This window comes from Nuphar pumila, chromosome 4, assembly GCF_984573655.1.
Source record: "Nuphar pumila chromosome 4, dmNupPumi1.hap1.1, whole genome shotgun sequence".
Taxonomy (NCBI): domain Eukaryota; kingdom Viridiplantae; phylum Streptophyta; class Magnoliopsida; order Nymphaeales; family Nymphaeaceae; genus Nuphar; species Nuphar pumila.
The window spans coordinates 28,346,245-28,364,312 of record NC_143252.1 but is presented as its reverse complement, the minus strand read 5'-3'; the positions used below and the strand labels follow the sequence as shown (position 1 = coordinate 28,364,312).

Genomic DNA, 18,068 nt, shown 5'->3' with positions numbered 1-18,068 from the left:
TATGTGTTTTCAACAACGTGCACAAGGCACTAATCGAGGTCATAAGACTCTCTCATCCAATCATCGTAGTACTAACATGCCTCGCATGTTTAATAGTACACTTACGAGGAAAGGGATATAGGTCCTTAATAGGAGCCTCGGGAGTGTGTTTCGCAGAGATATAATGTTTTTTTAAAAAGCTATTTTAACATTTCAAATCTTTCGAAACGACACACAACTTGCCAACATATGACATGTGATTTTCTCGAATCTGACATCCGATGACGCAGTGTCTGGGTGCTATGTAAGTTACGACACTGGTTTTGGTAAATGGGCTTCACAAATGAACCCATCACCCAACAACTTGATCTTGCCCCAGATCAAGGGTTTTCCCAAAACATATCGGGTAAAAATAGAGGAATAGGTATTCCTTCCGAATACGTTGTGTCGATGGCAAGGCAAGAACGAAAGACAATAATGCGAAAAGCAAGAGCCTGGGCGCGAAGCGCGACGGCAACCGAAAACAGGAAATGCAAAAGCAAAGGACAAGGATCGCGAAACCGCGTCCTTGAATTAAAAGACAGTAAGTAGTAAATACGAAAGCAAAAGCCTGGGCGCAAAGCGCGACGATAAACTGAAATAGGAAATGCTAGAGCAAAGGACAAGGATCGCGAAACCGTGCCCTTGAATTAAAAGACAGTAAGTAGTAATTGCTAAAACAAAAGCCTTGGCGCAAAGCGCGACGACAAACAAAAACGGGAAATGTGAAAGCAAAGGACAAGGATCGCGAAACCGCGTCCTTGATTTAAAAGTGTACTTATATACATATATGTATATAAATATATCATTATGTCCTTTCAATCTTTAATTATTTAAGCTTGATTTAATTATTTAAGTCCTTGTGCAACTTCTCCTACCTTGGGGTGTTGCGAGAATGAAGTCGTCTACGAACGTAGGTGATCAACGGTTTAGTTTGTGGGGCGCGAACGGGCTCTGTTGCGTAACACTGCAAAAGTACGTTGTTTAGCATGCATAAAACGAATAAAGATAGAGAGAAAACTCGGTTTCTCCGCAACTCAATGCAGGGGTCATCGGCCCCTACCGTTACGAAAAGAACGGGGTAGGGTCCAATGACCCATGCCGTTAAAGGAGATAGGTGCAGGGGCTGTCGGCCCCTGCCGGATATCTAAAGGAGGGCAGGGGCCATCGACCCCTGCTGAGTCTTCAAAAGGAGGGGCAAGGGCCTTAGGAAGCCCTTGCTGGTTTTAAAGAAAGGAGGGGCAGGAGCCTTCGACTCGTGCCAGCTTTTCAAAAGAAAGGGGCAGGGGCCGATGGCCCCTGCCAAGGAAATGAATAGGGAGGGGCAGCGCAGGGGCCAAAGGCCCCTGTCGAGCCTTTGCTCGATAGAAAAAGAGACAGGGGCCAGAGGCCCCTGTCGGTTAAAAGAGGGGCAGGGGCCATTGGCCCCTGCTTGGTTTCCGAGAGATGAGGCAGGAGCCTGCCTCCTTTCTTAAGGAGAAGGGTAGGGGCCATCGGCCCCTACATGAAAAGGGAAGGGCAGTGGCCATGGCCCCTGCCAGAATGATGAAAAGCCCCCTGCCTGCTAAGAAGATGAGGGCAAGGGGGTAGAACCCCCTGCTTGCTGAAAAAGAGGAAGGCAAGGGGGGCGGAGCCCCTTGCCTGACTGAAAAAGGGAGGAGGAAGGCTCGGCAGGGGCCGCCGGCCACCTGCCGGCCTTCCGATGAATCAGAGGAGGAAACGAGGGGAAAAGGGGGGCTTACTTGGGCTGTTGAGGGAAGGGAGGTCGCCGGGAAGGTGACCGCCGTGAAGGGGGGCTCGCCGGAGATGCAAAGAGAGAGAGACCAGAGATAGAGTCGCGGGGAGAGAGCAGAGACAGAGGGGAGAGACGAGAGATGAGAGAGAGAGTCGGGGGGTCGGGGGAGGCTCGTAAGCCTTCCTCTCTCCCCTCTCGCCTTTTAATAAGGAGGGGGCACACACAGGGCCCGCCCCCTGTGTCGCTGGAGACCCCCCCCCCCCCCCCCTGCCGTGGGCTGCCAGCCCCTCTGAAAAGGGGTTTTCGAGGGACTGGGTACGGGTTGTATCCGGGTCGGGTCTGGACCCGTCCCGGGTCTGAGATTTTTTTTTGATAAAACTGGGTTTTACAGTTCTTGTGGTCCCTTGTAATTATGAAGAAAACAATGAGGTCAATGCCGTATCAAGACCCAGAAATAATGTAAAGACCTATCGTCCTCCTCATTTCAAATCCCAAAATCAAGGAGGAGATGGTGGACAAAGAGGAAAGAGGGACTATAACAAGATTATTTGTCATTTTTGTAAAGAACCGGGGCATATCAAGCCCATATGTCCCAAATGGAAGAAACTTCTCGCCATGGCTACCACCGGTGTACCACAAAAGGAAGAGGCATCATCAAGTGGGTCACTCTCTTTAAATCAAATAGTGGAAGCCCTTCAACCTCTTCTCAAGGGAGCTACATCCGGTACCACCGTGTCTACTTCTTCCATTCCAGGTAAAGTCTCTTGGCTTTTGGACTCAGGTTCATCTTTTCATATGTCTCCAAACATGTTTTCACTTTCCGATTACTCAAAAAATGTTTCTCCATCCTTTGTTTCCACTGCGGATGGAACCTCTCTTGAAATTAAAGGAATAACTAATTTTGAAACTCAAGATTTTTTCATTCCAAAAATTAGATTTATACCTAAACTAAATTTAAACCTTCTCTCTGTTTCTCAACTCTCGGACCATGGTTGCAATATTAAATTTTCATGTGATAAATGTTTAATACAGGATCGCCGGTTCGGGAAATTGATTGGGGAAGGCTTTAGAAAAAGAGACTTATACTATATGGAATCTCTTCAAGTTCCAAAATCTTTTTTGTAATGTTGCCCGAAACAAAGATATAAATATGTGGCACAAAAGACTTGGTCATCCTAATATCACCAAGTTATCTTATTTACATTTTGCGAAAGATCTATGTAAAAGTTCATTTTCCTGTAATGATTGTATTCTCGGAAAAATGCAAAGTTTACCTTTTGAGCAAACAACTATGTTCTCAACTAAAACCTTCGAAATTGTTCATTCTGATGTTTGGGGACCCTCACCTGTTGTTTCAAAAGGAGACTTTTCTTATTATGTTATTTTTGTGGATGATTTCTCCAGATATTCATGGATCTATTTTCTTAAGTTCAAACATGAAGTTTTTACGTGTTTTAAAACCTTCTATTCAATGATCAAGAATCAATTCAACAATAATATAAAGATTTTTAGAAGTGATTCTGGAGGAGAATATCTCTCCAACCAATTTAAAGCATAACTTGAGGATCACAGAATTATTCACCAAAGGTCTTGTCCTAAAACACCTCAACAGAATGGGTTGGCCGAAAGAAAACATAGGCACATCATTGAGACCACTAGGACCCTTCTTATTTCCCAAAACATTCCTAAATTTTTTTGGGCTGAAGCAGCCCTTGTTTCTGTTTATCTGATAAATTGCTTACCATCTAGGATATTAGGAAAAATATCCCCTTTTGAGATCGTATATAAGCTTGAACCTGATTATAATAGGTTACGAGTTTTTGGGTGTAAGTGTTTTATACTTACGGATAAAAATGACAAGCTCTCTCCCAAAGCTATCCCCTGTGCCTTTCTTGGGTATTTCGAAACTCAAAAAGGGTTTTGTTGCTATGATCTTCGAGATGATAAGTTATATGTCTCTAGAAATGTAACGTTTTTAGAAAATGAAAGTGGATTTGAAAAAAATGTTTCTCAACAAGAAAATTTTGATTACTCATTCCTTTTTGACTTATTGACTAGTAATGATGATATATCTAGTGATGATGATGTATCATCAAACCATGATGAGGAAAATGATGGTGATGTTGAAGAACATTACCCACTCAATGAATAAGAAAACATGATTTCAAGTGATCCAATAACCTACTCACGTAGAAACCAAGACACCTTTAGAACTGCCATTGACCAATATAGTGAGCTTGTTCCTGCTCTCGATCACCGAAGATTTGAGAGGAATAGGAGACCGCCAACTCGTTTTGTCTCTTTTGATTCCTTTTCACCTTGGTATAGGGCTTGTCTTAGTGCCATTCACTCTTATTTTGAGCCAAGAAATTTTAAAGAAGCTAAAAAATGTATAGAATGGCAAGAAGCCATGCAAAATGAACTCAATGCTCTTAAAAAGGCTAAAACCTGGGATTTCCAAACTCTATCCATAGGAAAGAAAACTATAGGTTGTCGATGGGTTTTTAAGGTTAAAACTAAGAGCGACGGATCCCTGGAAAGGTATAAAGCTCGCTTAGTTGCAAAAGGGTATGGGCAAGAGTATGAAATTGATTATGAAGAAACTTTTGCTCCTGTAGCCCGAATGGTTACAGTTAGATGCCTTATTACTATTACATCTATTAAAAATTGAAACATTTTTCAAATGGATGTAAAAAATGTTTTTTTAAATGGTGACCTTAACGAAGAAGTGTATATGGATGCTTCACCAGGCATGAAGATTCCTAAAGATAAAGTTCTTCGTCTTCGAAAGGCTCTCTATGGTTTGAAACAGGCTCCCAAAGCCTGGTATGACAGATTTACCAGTGTAATGCTGGAAAATGGTTTCTCCTCATGTTATACTGACACTGCTCTATTTACTAAAAAATCTAATGCAGGGATTGTGATATTATTACTCTATGTTGATGACATGTTAATTACAGGTGATGATGTTCAAGGAGTCAAGGGTATTAAGTCCGTCTTGACTTCAAAATTTGAGATGTCAGACTTAGGTTTTCTGACATATTTTCTTGGAATTGAGGTTGCCTATTCGCAACATGGTTATTTTCTATCCCAGTCTAAACTTGTGAGATTATTGATAGATCAGGGATTTCTGATGACAAAGTATGCGAAACTCCTGAAGTTGTGGGAGCAAAAATGAAGATTGACGATGGTGTTCATTTAACCGATCCTACTCCTTACAGGCAGTTGGTAGGTTCTTTAATGTATCTTAGCATTACTCGACCTGATTTGTCACATGCTGTACACATCGCGAGTCAGTTTCAGCACGCTCCCACAATCGTTCATATGAGTGTTGTTCTTCGCATCATCAGATACTTGAAGGGCACAATAAATAAGAGAGTATTTCTATCTTCTTCTTCTGACTTAAAATTACTTGCTTATACTGACTCAGATTGGGGAGGTGACCCTAGTAACCGTCACTCCACCACTGGTTTTTGTGTTTTCTTAGGTGAGTCTTTAATTTCATGGCGATGTAAAAAGCAACAGAAGGTCTCTCTGTCATCCACTGAAGCCGAATATAGAGCCATGACATCCACCACCATGAAAATTGTATGGATTCGATACCTTTTGGAAGATGTGGAAATATTTATCAGAGAACCAACAAAGTTGTGCTGTGACAATAAAAGTGCAATTTATATTGCCAAGAATCACACCTTTCACGAGCGAACAAAGCATATAGAAATGGACTGCCATTATGTCAGAGAAGAATACTTGAAGAAGGTCATTGATCTACCATACGTGACGTATGAGTATCAACTTGCATACTTCTTCACAAAAGCACTATGTTCGCCCGGATTTCATTTCCTTCTTGACAAACTTGCGGTTATCACACCGTAAGTTTGAGGGGGAGTGTTAAAATGTATCTCCAAAATCTGTATTGTAAGTATAAATATATATACTTATATACATAGAGATACATATATATATAATAATTATATGTATACGTATCTCCATATATATAAATATATATATTTATATACTTTTTTTATTTTCTTTTTTACCCGAAAAGGGTATTCTTGTAATTTCCTATTTTGCACATATTCCATTTTGGAATATGTTGTAATTTTTCTTCTTTATTTTTTGTATTTCTTTTTTCTTTATTTTTGTTTTTATTCTTTTCATAAAAGGTACATTGGGGGTCCCCCAATAGAGTCGTTGGAGGGCCCCCAACGGTCACAAATGTGACCGTTGGGGGCTCCCCAACGACTCCTTTGGGAGCCCCCTTTTGCACCTCCCTCTTCTTGTATAAATAGGGGTGTTTCCCCTTGTTATTTTCGAAGCTTGAGAGTCTCAAGCATTTGCTTCTTTTTATGAAATACATGCATTGTTGCATGTTTATTACTTTTACGCTTTTCGCGTATTTTGTTCAAGTATTGTGAGAGTGTTTTCGTGCACTTCTTTTATAAAGTATTTATGCTTGTATGCGTATTGTCTCTTCGTAGACAATTTCACAAATCTTACTTTTTCCAAAATAAGTTATGGGATTAGAAATCTTACCTGCATCACCTGTCACATGAGTCGCTGCCCCTGAGTCGCCAAACCAAGTACCTTCATCACTCTGCTTCAATTTCAACTCTGACAAGGCAGATATTAGCAGATCTTTAATCTCTCCACTATTTGATAACTTTCTTTTGCTTTCTGTCTGTGGACCCTTTCTTTTATTCTCTGGATTATGCCAACGATTCGACTTGATATGCCCCTTTTTGTTACAAAGGAAGCAAGTAGGAATGGTTCTTGATCCCTGCACATGAGTTGACATATTTGGAGTGGGAAGCAGACCACGCCCTCCGTGTCCACTGCGCCCTTGTCCTCCTCGTCCTCTACCATAAGTCACTCCTGTGGCAAAAACTTCCTGGGAATTTGTGTGAATGTGAGATTCCACAGAGAACCCTTTTAGAGTCATCTCATACTGAATCAATTTTGCTCGCAACTCATCAAAGGTAGGAAGGGCAGGGAGACACAATAGTGAAGTGACGATCATATTGTAGTCGGATCCCAATCCACTCAAAGTCTGTTGCACCATATCACTGTCACTCACCACGCATCCTATAACTGCAAGTTGGTCTGTGATAGTCTTCATCTTGTTCAAATATTCCATGATGATCATGTAATCTTTTCTCAGCATTTGAAATTCCCTCTTGAGAAAACCATTCGTGCCTGCGAAACTTGTGAATATGTTTGAACCAATTTTTCCCAAAGTTGCAGAGCACTACAATTGTCGGGAATTGCAACAAGGACCTCTTAGGACAAGGTGGAAGTGATATATGCAACCACCGACTGATCTTTCCTTTCCTAGTTGAGGTACTCTACATTCTTGACATACACAATTGAACTTACTCCTTTATCATCTTTTTCTTCTCTCGTAATAAATTCGAGTGGAGCGAGAGTGGTTCCATCAAGGTGACCTAAGAGACCTTGACTCCTTATAAAAGGAATGATTTGTCTCTTTCAAATCAAGAAGTTTAAGGTAGTTAACTTTTCAGAAACGAGTTGAGTGAGAAAACTTGAAGAAAGATTGGATGAAGAGGAATGAAGATCCATGAAGAAGAGTTTTAACAAGAAAAAGGAACTCCTTTTTGTGTTACCAGAGTACCCACAGAGTGCTCAGTCTGCAGCCAGAGAGGTTTGCTGACCTTTTTTTTTTACGACTGAGAAACTCGAAAATTGGCGAACAGAGGCTGTCAAAAGAAATGCAAACTGTATTCCAAGACTGAGTTTTCTCTTCTACTTTGGTAAGGTCGGATATTTAAGCAATGAAAAGAAATTCAGACTGTAATTTTAATGTGGAAGCAATGAGGAACGGAAGAAAAAGAAGAAAAAAAAATCCAGACTGTATTTTCAATGTGGATCCCACTCGTAACAGTCAAAAGGAATATAATACGAGAAAGGGGTTTGAGAGTCGACTCAAAAGAAGTTGTCACACAGCAGGCTGGACATCAAAGGGGTTTAGAATCCCAGATTTGATGTCGCAGGTCTGCCCCGAAAGCACGATCAGACTTGGATATCCAGCCCAGAAGAAGATGGAATATCGTGAACCAGGTTTCACGTGATATTGTGAACCAGAAGAAGGGATATCGTGAACCAGGTTTCACGTGATTCCCTTACGTGAACAACTTAGGGATTCACGCGAGGCGTGACTCCACTAAAAAAAGGAGAAGAAAAGACTGAAGAAAAACAAAAAAAAGAGAGAAAACCAGAGATGGAAATTGGGGATGGAGGTAGAGAAAAAAATCTGAAGAAAAGAGGATGGGAGATGAACGAAACCTCAAACCTTTGAACTGTCGCACCTTTGGAATCCTCTTCAACCCCTAGATGGATCTATGCTTTGATACCATGAAAGTTTTCTTCTGCAGTGCACCTGCGTTGAGAAAGAGAAGAGAGAGAGAGAGGGGGGGAGAGAGAGCAATTACAGTTGTCACGATTTCAGTAAATGAAACTGTGACCTAACTTGTGTATTTAAGTTACATTACAGTATGGGTCCGGGTGTGGTGTATCGAGACCCGATAAATGTAAAAATAGTTACATGTTACGTTACATGTTACATGGATTGGGTACATGGATCGGGTCAGATCCTATGCACCTTTTTCAGAAAGATCTAAAAATCCTTTGTGGTACGTATTCTTTTTCATCATCTCTCCTCTCTAATGGGTGAAAAAGACTCATTTCTCTCTCGGCTTCAAACTCAATGGGTTCAACTATCACGTTTGGGCCGGAAACATGAAGGCTCATATTAAAGGAAAAAGGCTTTGGGGCTATGTCGAAGGCTCGATTCCCGAACCGGAGCCAAAAATAACCTTGATGGAGAAATGAGAAATAAAAATTCTTGAAGGCGAAGAAAGAGCCAAGGCTCTTGAAGACTACACCAAAAAGCATGAAGAGTGGGAGATGAGGAATTTTAAAATCCTCTCATGGATTTTTTCATCCGTAGAAACAAGAATTAACGCCAATATTATAAAGTTTAAGAAGGCTTCTCAAGCGTGGGAATACCTTGAGAAGATGTACACCTCTGGGGACTTGTCCCATAAGTATTACCTCCAAAAGCGGACTCTTACTCTTCATCAAGGGGAGATGACTATAAGAGAGTATTTTGCCGAACTCTCTTCTATTTAGGACGAACTTGCTATGCTCGAACTCAAGTGGAGTGGAAATGCCATAGAGCTTCGTCATAAATAATTAGAAGAAGATAAAATTTTCAATTTTTTGAATGGGTTTAGGCCCGAATTCGAACAAATCTGGTCTTCTCTTTTATCCGCCTTCACTTCTCGCTCTCTTGAAGATGTAATTACTAAGCTAAGTAGGGAATAAACTCGTATGAGTATAAGCAAAAACAACCCAACTGTTCTAGTTACACCTTCCAATAATGAAGAAAATGAAGGTGTTAATGCCGTCTCAAGACCGGGAAGTAACTTAAGGACCTACAAGCCTCCTCACTTCAAGAATCAAAACTCAAATGGTCAAGGAGGGAAGAGGGATTATAGCAAGCTTTTATGCCACTTTTGTAAGGAACCGAGGCACATTAAGCCTATTTACCCAAAGTGGAAAAAGTTACTTGCCATGACTACTACATCCCAACCTCAAAAGGAAGAGTGCTCGTCATCTTCAAATGGAGCTCTCATTGCAACAAATCGTGGATGCACTTCAACCTCTTCTAAAAGGGGCTATTTCTGGAGCCGCCTTGTCAAACTCCTCTCCTCCCGGTAAGACCTCTTAGCTTTTAGATTCAGGTGCTTCTTTTCACATGACCCCAATTTTTAATTCTTTTTCCGAATATTCAAAAAATTCCTCTCCTTTCTTTGTTTCAACCGTGGATGGAACATCTCTTGAAGTAAAAGGAATAATTTTTTTTGAAAAACAGGGGTTCTTTATTTCAAAAATTAGATTTATACCAAAATTAAACTTAAATTTGTTTTCCGTTGCTCAATTCTCGGATCATGGGTGTGATATAAAGTTTTCATCTAACAAATGTTGGATACAGGATCGCTGGTCCGGGAGATTGATTGAGGAAGACTCTAGGAAGGGTGATCTATACTATATCGATTCCCTTCAAATTCTCAAAAACCCGTTTTATAATGTTGTCCAACAAAAGGATATTAATGTGTGGCACAAGAGACTTGGACACCCAAACATTGTAAAAATTTCTCGTTTACCTTTTGTTAAAAGTCTATGTAAAAGTGATTTCACTTGTAACGATTGTATACTTGGGAAAATGAAAAAATTGCCTTTTTGTCAAAGATCTATGTTTATAACAAGACCTTTTGAAATTGTTCATTAGGATGTATGGGGACCGACACTTGTTCTATCAAAAGGAGGCTTCACATATTATATCATTTTTGTTGACGATTACACGAGATATTGTTGGATTTATTTTCTTAAACACAAATATAAAGTTTTTTCGATTTTTAAAACCTATCATATGATGATTAAAAATCAATTTAATGGAAATCTAAATTTTTTTAGAACTGACTCTGGTGGAGAATATCTTTCAAGTGAATTCAAAAATTATCTTGAAAGTCATGGTATTCTTTACCAAAGATTTTGTCCGAAAATCCCTCAACAAAATGGATTAGCCAAAAGGAAGCATAAATATATAATAGAGACAACTCGAATATTACTGGTTTCTCAAAATATCCCAAAAGGTTTTTGGGCTGATTCGGCTTTAGCATTTGTCTATCTGATAAATCGGCTACCTTTTAAAAACTTGAACAATATCTCGCCTTTTGAAAAATTGTATACCAAAGAACCCGACTATAGTCGGTTGAGAATTTTTGGTTGTAAATGTTTCGTTCTTACTGACAAGAACGATAAGCTTTCACCTAAAGCCATTGCCTGTGCCTTTCTTGAATATTTTGAAACTCAAAAAGGGTTTCATTGTTATGATGTAAAGAATGATAAGCTATATGTTTCCAGAAATGTGAGTTTTCTGGAGAATGTTAATGGTTTTGAAAGGAGTGAACCCTTTGAAGAAAACATGAATTACTCTTTTTTATTTGAAATGTTATCATAGATAATGATAGTGATGACGATTTCATTCATAATGAAGTCAATGATAAAGAAGATGGTTCTTCTCAACCTCCTATCTCCCAACATAGTGATGAAGGAGCATTGAGAGATCCTATAACATATACCCATAGAGATAGAAACAATTTTAGGAGTGCAATTGAAAAATACAGTGAACCTAGTAGTTCCAACTCAACCAATGATGAAAACCTACGAAGGACTGAGAGAAGTAGAAAGATGCCTTCTAGGTTCATTTCATATGATTTCTTTACTCCTAAATATAGAGCCTGCCTTAGCGTCATTCATTCCTATATAAAACCCAGAAACTTCGAAGAAGCCAAAAAGAATGATGAATGACTGAAAGTAATGGAATGTGAGCTTTCAGCTCTGAAAAGGGCAAAGACTTGAGAGTTCCAAGATCTCCCTAAGGGTAAGAAAGCAATAGGGTAGATGGGTATTTAAGGTTAAAACTAAGAACGATGGATCTCTTGAGAGATATAAGGCTCGATTAGTAGCAAAGGGTTATAGTCAAGAATACGAGATTGACTATGGAGAAACTTTTGCCCCTATGGCTCGAATGGTCACTGTCTGATGTCTCATCACCGTTGCCTCAATCAATAAATAAAATATCTATCAAATGAATGTTAAAAATGTCTTCCTAAATGGTGATTTGAATGAAGAGGTATATATGGATGCTCCACCAGGAATGGAGACTCCCAAAGGGAAAGTGCTTCGCCTTCGCAAAGCATTTTATGGTTTAAAACAAGCCCTCAAGGCTTGGTATGATAGGTTTAACTCCGTAATGTTAGAAAATGGTTTTTTATCTTGTTTCATTGACACTGCCTTATTTGTTAGAAAAACCAATGCAGAGATTGTCATTATGCTTTTATATGTGGATGATATGCTTATAACCGGAAGTGATTCTAAGGGGGTTAAAAGCATAAAAACAATTTTGAAAGATAAATTTGAAATGTCTGATTTGGGATTTTTAACTTATTTTTTGGGTATTCAAGTAGCATACTCTCATAGAGGATATTTTTTTATCTCAAACTAAGCTTGCCTCTGAGATTATTGACAGGTCAGGTATTACAGATGATAAGGTTTGTGAAACTCCTGCTATAGTAGGAGCCAAAATAAAGATTGATGATGGTATTCCTCTCTTCGATCCCACCCCGTATAGACAACTTGTGAGATCATTAATGTATCAGAGTATTATTAGACCGGATATCTCTCATGCAGTTCATACTGCAAGTCAGTTTCAACATGCACCGACATCAATCCACATGAGTGTCATCTTGCAGATCGTAAGATACATAAAGGGTACTCTAAACAAGGGAGTGTTTTATCCTCTTCTTCTGAATTAAAATTAATTGCTTATACTGACTCTGATTGGGGAGGTGACCCAAATAACCGTCACTCCACCACTGGTTTTTGTGTGTTTTTAGGAGACTCGCTGATCTCATGAAGATGTAAGAAACAACAAAAAGTGTCTCTATCCTCGATCGAAGCTAAATATCGTGTCATGACGACTACTACCATGAAAATTGTATGGATTCATCAGCTATTAGAAGACATGAGGATCACAATAGAAGGGCCTACCAAGTTATGCTGTGATAACAAGAGTGTAATATACATTGCCAAAAATCTTACTTTTCATGAGCGGACTAAACACATTGAGATGGACTGTCACTATGTTCGGGAAGCGTATCTGAAAGGAGTTATAGATCTTCCATATGTAACTTCAGAATATCAGTTGGTAGATTTCTTCACCAAAGCTTTGTGTGTTCCGCGGTTCAATTTCTTCCTTGGCAAACTTTCGGTCATCTTGCCCTAAGTTTGAGGGGGGTGTTAAATTATGTACCGAAATCTTGTAATCATATATATTATATATATATGAAGGATGATACATATACATATATGATTCCCTAGATGTGGAGCCCTTCCAAGGCTCATTCAATGCCCTATAAATATGGGCTACTCCTTTTGTATTTAGCAAGGCTTTGAGACAAAGCCATTTTTTTTGTTCAATAAAGGTTTATCATATTCTTTTATGCCCTTGTGCATTTGTGAGCCATTGTGGGTGGTGCCTTTGTGCATAAGTGTTCTTATTGTGCCTTTGTGCACACTTCTTTCATCAAGAAATTAGTGTCTTGATCATAGTGTCTCTTTTGAAGACACTTTTACACCTTTGCAGAAGAAGGAACATTGGTTAGGGCTTGGAAATGCGCCAGAATGGGAACTGCAGGAGGACGGAAGGTAGGGACCAGTGTTGTGAAAAGCGTTGAGGCGTAGCGAGGCGCTCAACCAAAAACCGAGGCGAGGCGTAAGCCTTGAGGCGTAAAGCGTAAGCCTCAAAATTTTTTTTTGAAAACTTTTAAAAAATTATAAAAAAATATCTAAAAATACAAATAAATAAAGAAATGCGTTATTGATGAAATTGACAACCAATAAGAAATAGAAAATGTCAAATAAGTACTAAAAAATATAAGATTAACATATAAAAGTAACTAAAACCTGATTACATAACTAAAAAATATATGAGATTAGCCTACAAAAGTTAAAATATATGGGATTAACCTATAAAAGTTAAAATATATGAGATTATTCTAAAAAATATGAGATTAACATATAAAAGTAACTAAAAAATTGATTACATAACTGGAAAATATATGAGATTAACTAAAAGAAATTAAAATATATGAGATTATTCTAAAAATATGAGATTAACGTATAAAACCAAACATCAAACCATGACAGTATATCATACACCTAACATCAAACCATGGCAGTAGAAGTAAATTTAGCCACAAACAACTTAGTTATTGTATTGTGGAATAATTAAAGATTGATAAAATTGATTAAATACTTAGTATCAAGAGCATTTACATTATTATGCCATAAAATAAGTTTGTTTGCATGTGCACACAGTGTTCTGGCCAATGAATGGAAACTCTAAATAAAGTAAAGTAAAAGGGTAAAGAAGACATGAGAGGGATCCCCAACATGAAAAGAGATCTGATATTTTTTTATGGCATAAGAAGCGAACCAATACAATTAGCCAGAATCCTATATATTCCCAAACCTATACCATGTGCTTGAAGTTAGACTATTGGATTTGATTCCTGAATTAGTTATACTTGTCAAATTATGTGTTGAAAACTACGTTTCTATAAGCTAAGTAACCAGTGAAACTATGGTTCTCTTTACTGATCCAACTGTGATTTGCATCTTTTTATGAGACAGCGTGCAAAATACAACACTCCCAGTGTGGATGCTATTGAGAAAGCAAGAACAGTTCAACTGTTACAGTTGTATAAACTGCAGTGAAACAACCGTGACACTTTCATTAACGTGACACCCTTTTCTAAGATCTAGTTATTTAACTAATCCTAGGGATGATGTTTCTATATATATACCTATATATCCATTATTTTTGTAGAATAAGATTTAAGTCTGAGCAGCAAATTGGCCTATTGTTGGCCCATCTTTAAATTCTTGTATAATAGTCTACTGCACTTCTAATCTTACTAAAAGTGAATCTAACTTATTGCTTATGACTTGAATAGTAAATTCCAGGACAAACTAATTAAAGTTGAACGATTAAACCTATACAAAGATTCTCACAAAGCACATATGAACAGACACACCACAGGGAGCACTTTGGAGTGGAGATAATAATAGATCGATAAGAGAATCCTGGTATTAATTCTGTGTAAAAAGGTGAATGTGGATATGATGAACATATAAGTGATCACTTTATTGAAGGGGAAAAGTGGGCATGAAAATCAATTATATAATTTCCTTCTTCGATAGGCATGTATCTATGGATTATATATAGAGAGATTCAGATGGCATATGCTAGCTGTTGGAGAGTATAATTTGCTAATGACATAGGATAAAGTTAATTACCCACTTAGTTCTTAATTTCATAAGGGGGTTTACTGTTTTCATACAACTTGCAAAAGATTGGTGTTTGAGTTGGACTCCCACTGCATAAAAGTTAGAAAAAGTTGGAGAGAAAATTCAATAGGACAAAACCAGTGTTATTAAAAGCCTCACCTTGAGGCGCGTACGCCTCACCTTGAGGCGCGCCTCGCTCTGAGGCGTACGCCTCAAGGCGTATGAGGCGTGCGCCTCAGGGCTTTTGCGCCTTATGCCTGCGCCTCAAGGCACAAAGCCCCTCGCCTTGAGGCGAGGCGCGCTTTTTGCGCCTTGAGGCGCGTTTTTAATAACACTGGTAGGGACACACCTCCAATATATGAACTCGTGTGCCCCTTCTTCTCACATATTTGACACTGAATACCTGCCCCTCTACTGCCGGGAGGAGTTGGCAATAGACCGGCACCACGTCCTCCCCAATTGGACTTCCCACGTCCTCTATATTAACTGCCACCTTGGGAGAAATTTTGAGATGTGGTCAGCCACAAAAACTTCATGATTGTCCTGACTCTTTTGAGCTGGCGTCGAAATGTTGAACATGACCTCATGTTCCAGCAACATACTAAGGAACTCGTCAAACGGTGGACATTGTTTTAGACCAGCATACACAGTTGCAAATATATTGTATTCGCTGCCCAAGCCCTGAGTAATTTTCACACAGAAGTCCTCATCAGTTAAGGGGACACCAATGGCAGCTAGTTGGTCAGTTATCTGCTTGACCCGATTAAGATACCCCAAGACCTGAAGCAGTCTATCTCTCATTCAAGATCTTAAGGATTTTTTGCATGATTAGTTTCACATGAAAGATCTTGGCATTCTCAAGTATTTTCTTGTGTTCAGGTGGGACAACTACTTCATTGATTCTTACTCAAAGCAAATATACTCAGTTTTTGTTGCAGCATAGTGGAATGTTGGAATGTAAGCCAGATAAAACTCCAATAGCATTGAATACAAAGTTGCATGCAAAAGATGAGAATGATATATTGTAATGAGATATGCGGAAATACAAAGAGTGCTATAAGCACTTACAATGTCCACCAATGGACACACAAAAGAGATAATAGCCAAGTCCACAAGGGATAACACAATACAAAATATAAATGCCTCTTTATTGAAAGAGAGGGAGCTCTCAAGAGTGAAAATATACAAAGGGGTTCACCTCTATTTATACAAATAAAATGATAGAAGGGGGAGGCCAAATGGCCTCAAAAGAAGAGCCACAAAAAGGGGGCTCCGGCCCCCTTAAGTGGGTAAAAAAGAGGAAAATAAAAAAAGAAATATAAACAATAAAAAAGGTGAAAAACAAGTACCCCTAATGGGTACATGTGAAATGACTAAAATACCCCTGTCGGGTATTGAATATATATATATATATATATATATTGATTACATGTATTTTAACATATATTACTTGATTTCCTAGGGAGATCCAGAATCATTATACGAGTGCTACAATATCTCACATTCATGGCTCAGTTCTGGTATATACTGTCAACCAGGTATCTCAGTTTATGCATGCGCCTAGCCGTAGCCACATGGATGTGGTTAAGAGAATTGTCAAGTACATCAAAGACACGATCACTGATGGCTTGGTATATTATGAGCCCGTAAATAATTCTTATCATTTGAGTTTAGTAGTTGTGGCATATTCTGATGTGGATTGGGTAGGAGATCCCACAACAAGGTCAGTTACAAGATATGGTGTGTTTTTGGAAAAACATTTAGTTTCTTGGTCCAAAAAACGACAAGGAATTGTGGATAGATCAAGTAGCGTGGCTGAAATATAGGGCAATGGCAGCTGTTATAGCTGAAATCCTATGGATTTGACATCTTATTGCCATAAGGCAAAAAAATAGGTAGATCACTAATATATTATGATAATCGCAGTGTTATAGCCATCGCAACAATCCTGTCAGCATGAGAAAATGAAATATGTTGAACTGGATCAGCATTTCATTAGGGAAAAAGTTGAAGATAAAGAAATTTGTCCTTTGTTTGTTCCAGGAGAGAATCAAGTTGCAGACCTTTTCACTAAGCCATTGTCCTTATCTCAATATTATTTGCTGAAAAAAAAACTGTCCATGGTTTTTAACCATGTACAGTTTGAGGGGAGTGTTAAGTATGGGTCGGTCAGTTTGTATTTTTCACATTGTTAAGGGCACTTTAGTCCTTTGTCACATTGTATTTTCTTTGCATTTCTTTTACATTGTGAGGGATTTTCTGTACACATAAAGTTTAAATTTAATGATACTTGGGGTGTCCTCTCGTGAGAGATTGAGGAACGACCCAACTTGCTTACATCCTTCTCCTCCTTTATTCCTCACGCCATCTAGAGCACTACTCCCAAGGGTGCAACTCTGCACATCTTGACAATTCTTGCTTGTTCGTATGTCAAAAGTTCAAGAATGCCTGCTATTGAAGTTTGCATATTCCACAAATCCATAGGATTTCAGTTTCTTGTATTAGATTATGTAATTGAGAATGAAACATGTTCACTAATACATTCTGTAATGTTTTCTGTTTTTACTTTTCACCGCTGTAATATGTGCAGCTTGTCTCTTTGCACTGAATTAAAACCAGGCATGTGTAATCATCTTTTTTTTTCCTTAAATGTTTGTGACGTCTTTTGTTTTTGGCTTATGTTGTCTTTGATTTGTATTCTTTTTTATATTGTATCATATTTCACCTGTTTCTTCATAAAAATCTATGTTAATTTCCCACAAGAATTTTCTTGGGGTTGCTGTGAGAATTGCAGTATGAAGAAGATCACATTTTAACACATGAACTGTGGTACAGGAAGCAGCTTTTGCTCAGTTAAAGGTGTGGCAGAGTGCTTCAACGGCAATCGTTTTTTTTCTGAGTCCGTATATTTCTTTTCACACCATGTTGCTTATAACAGTTACTTCCTTATGTGTGTCCCTAGGTGGGCTTATGGTACTCACACTTAAGGTAGAAAAAGCTTTTTCTTTTGGAAAGTGACATTCAGTTCTTACTTCCATATCTCCAAGCAAGTGTGACTGTATGTAATATATTACTTGTATTCTTTCTGAATATTAAAGTGGATCTATGCAATCGAAAGTGTAAATAGGAGCAAGTTTGTTTTCTTACCCTGGCTAAAATAGTGCGACTTTATGAACCCAACTATTGGGCAAAAAATGTTTGTCCTGATTTGCTTGGGAGAACTGCAACTGTACTATATGAACTTTCCATGTTACAGTTCCACCTTGACATAGAGAGACACAACCAGTTCTCTAAAGCAGTGCCTCATTCTTTTTTCCCTAATGAGGAAACATGCTCTACAGAAGGTTATTATTATATCATGGTTTCTCATCATTCAAAA

General features: G+C 38.6%; 1 protein-coding gene across 2 annotated transcripts in view; it reads left to right on the top strand.

Moving 5' to 3' along the window:
• Positions 1-17,822, top strand: part of LOC149839753 (Major facilitator superfamily protein) — a 113,061-nt gene extending 95,239 nt beyond the window's left edge. The window contains exon 10 of one of the 2 annotated variants that reach the window (XM_090002803.1): positions 17,525-17,822. In XM_090002803.1, coding sequence (XP_089858929.1) covers positions 17,525-17,707 — 183 coding nt within the window. In that variant the 3' untranslated portion in view covers positions 17,708-17,822. Of the gene's footprint in view, positions 1-17,483 lie in introns of both variants that reach the window. The other variant, XM_090002804.1, reaches the window with a different exon arrangement.
• The last annotated feature ends 246 nt before the right edge of the window (positions 17,823-18,068 follow it).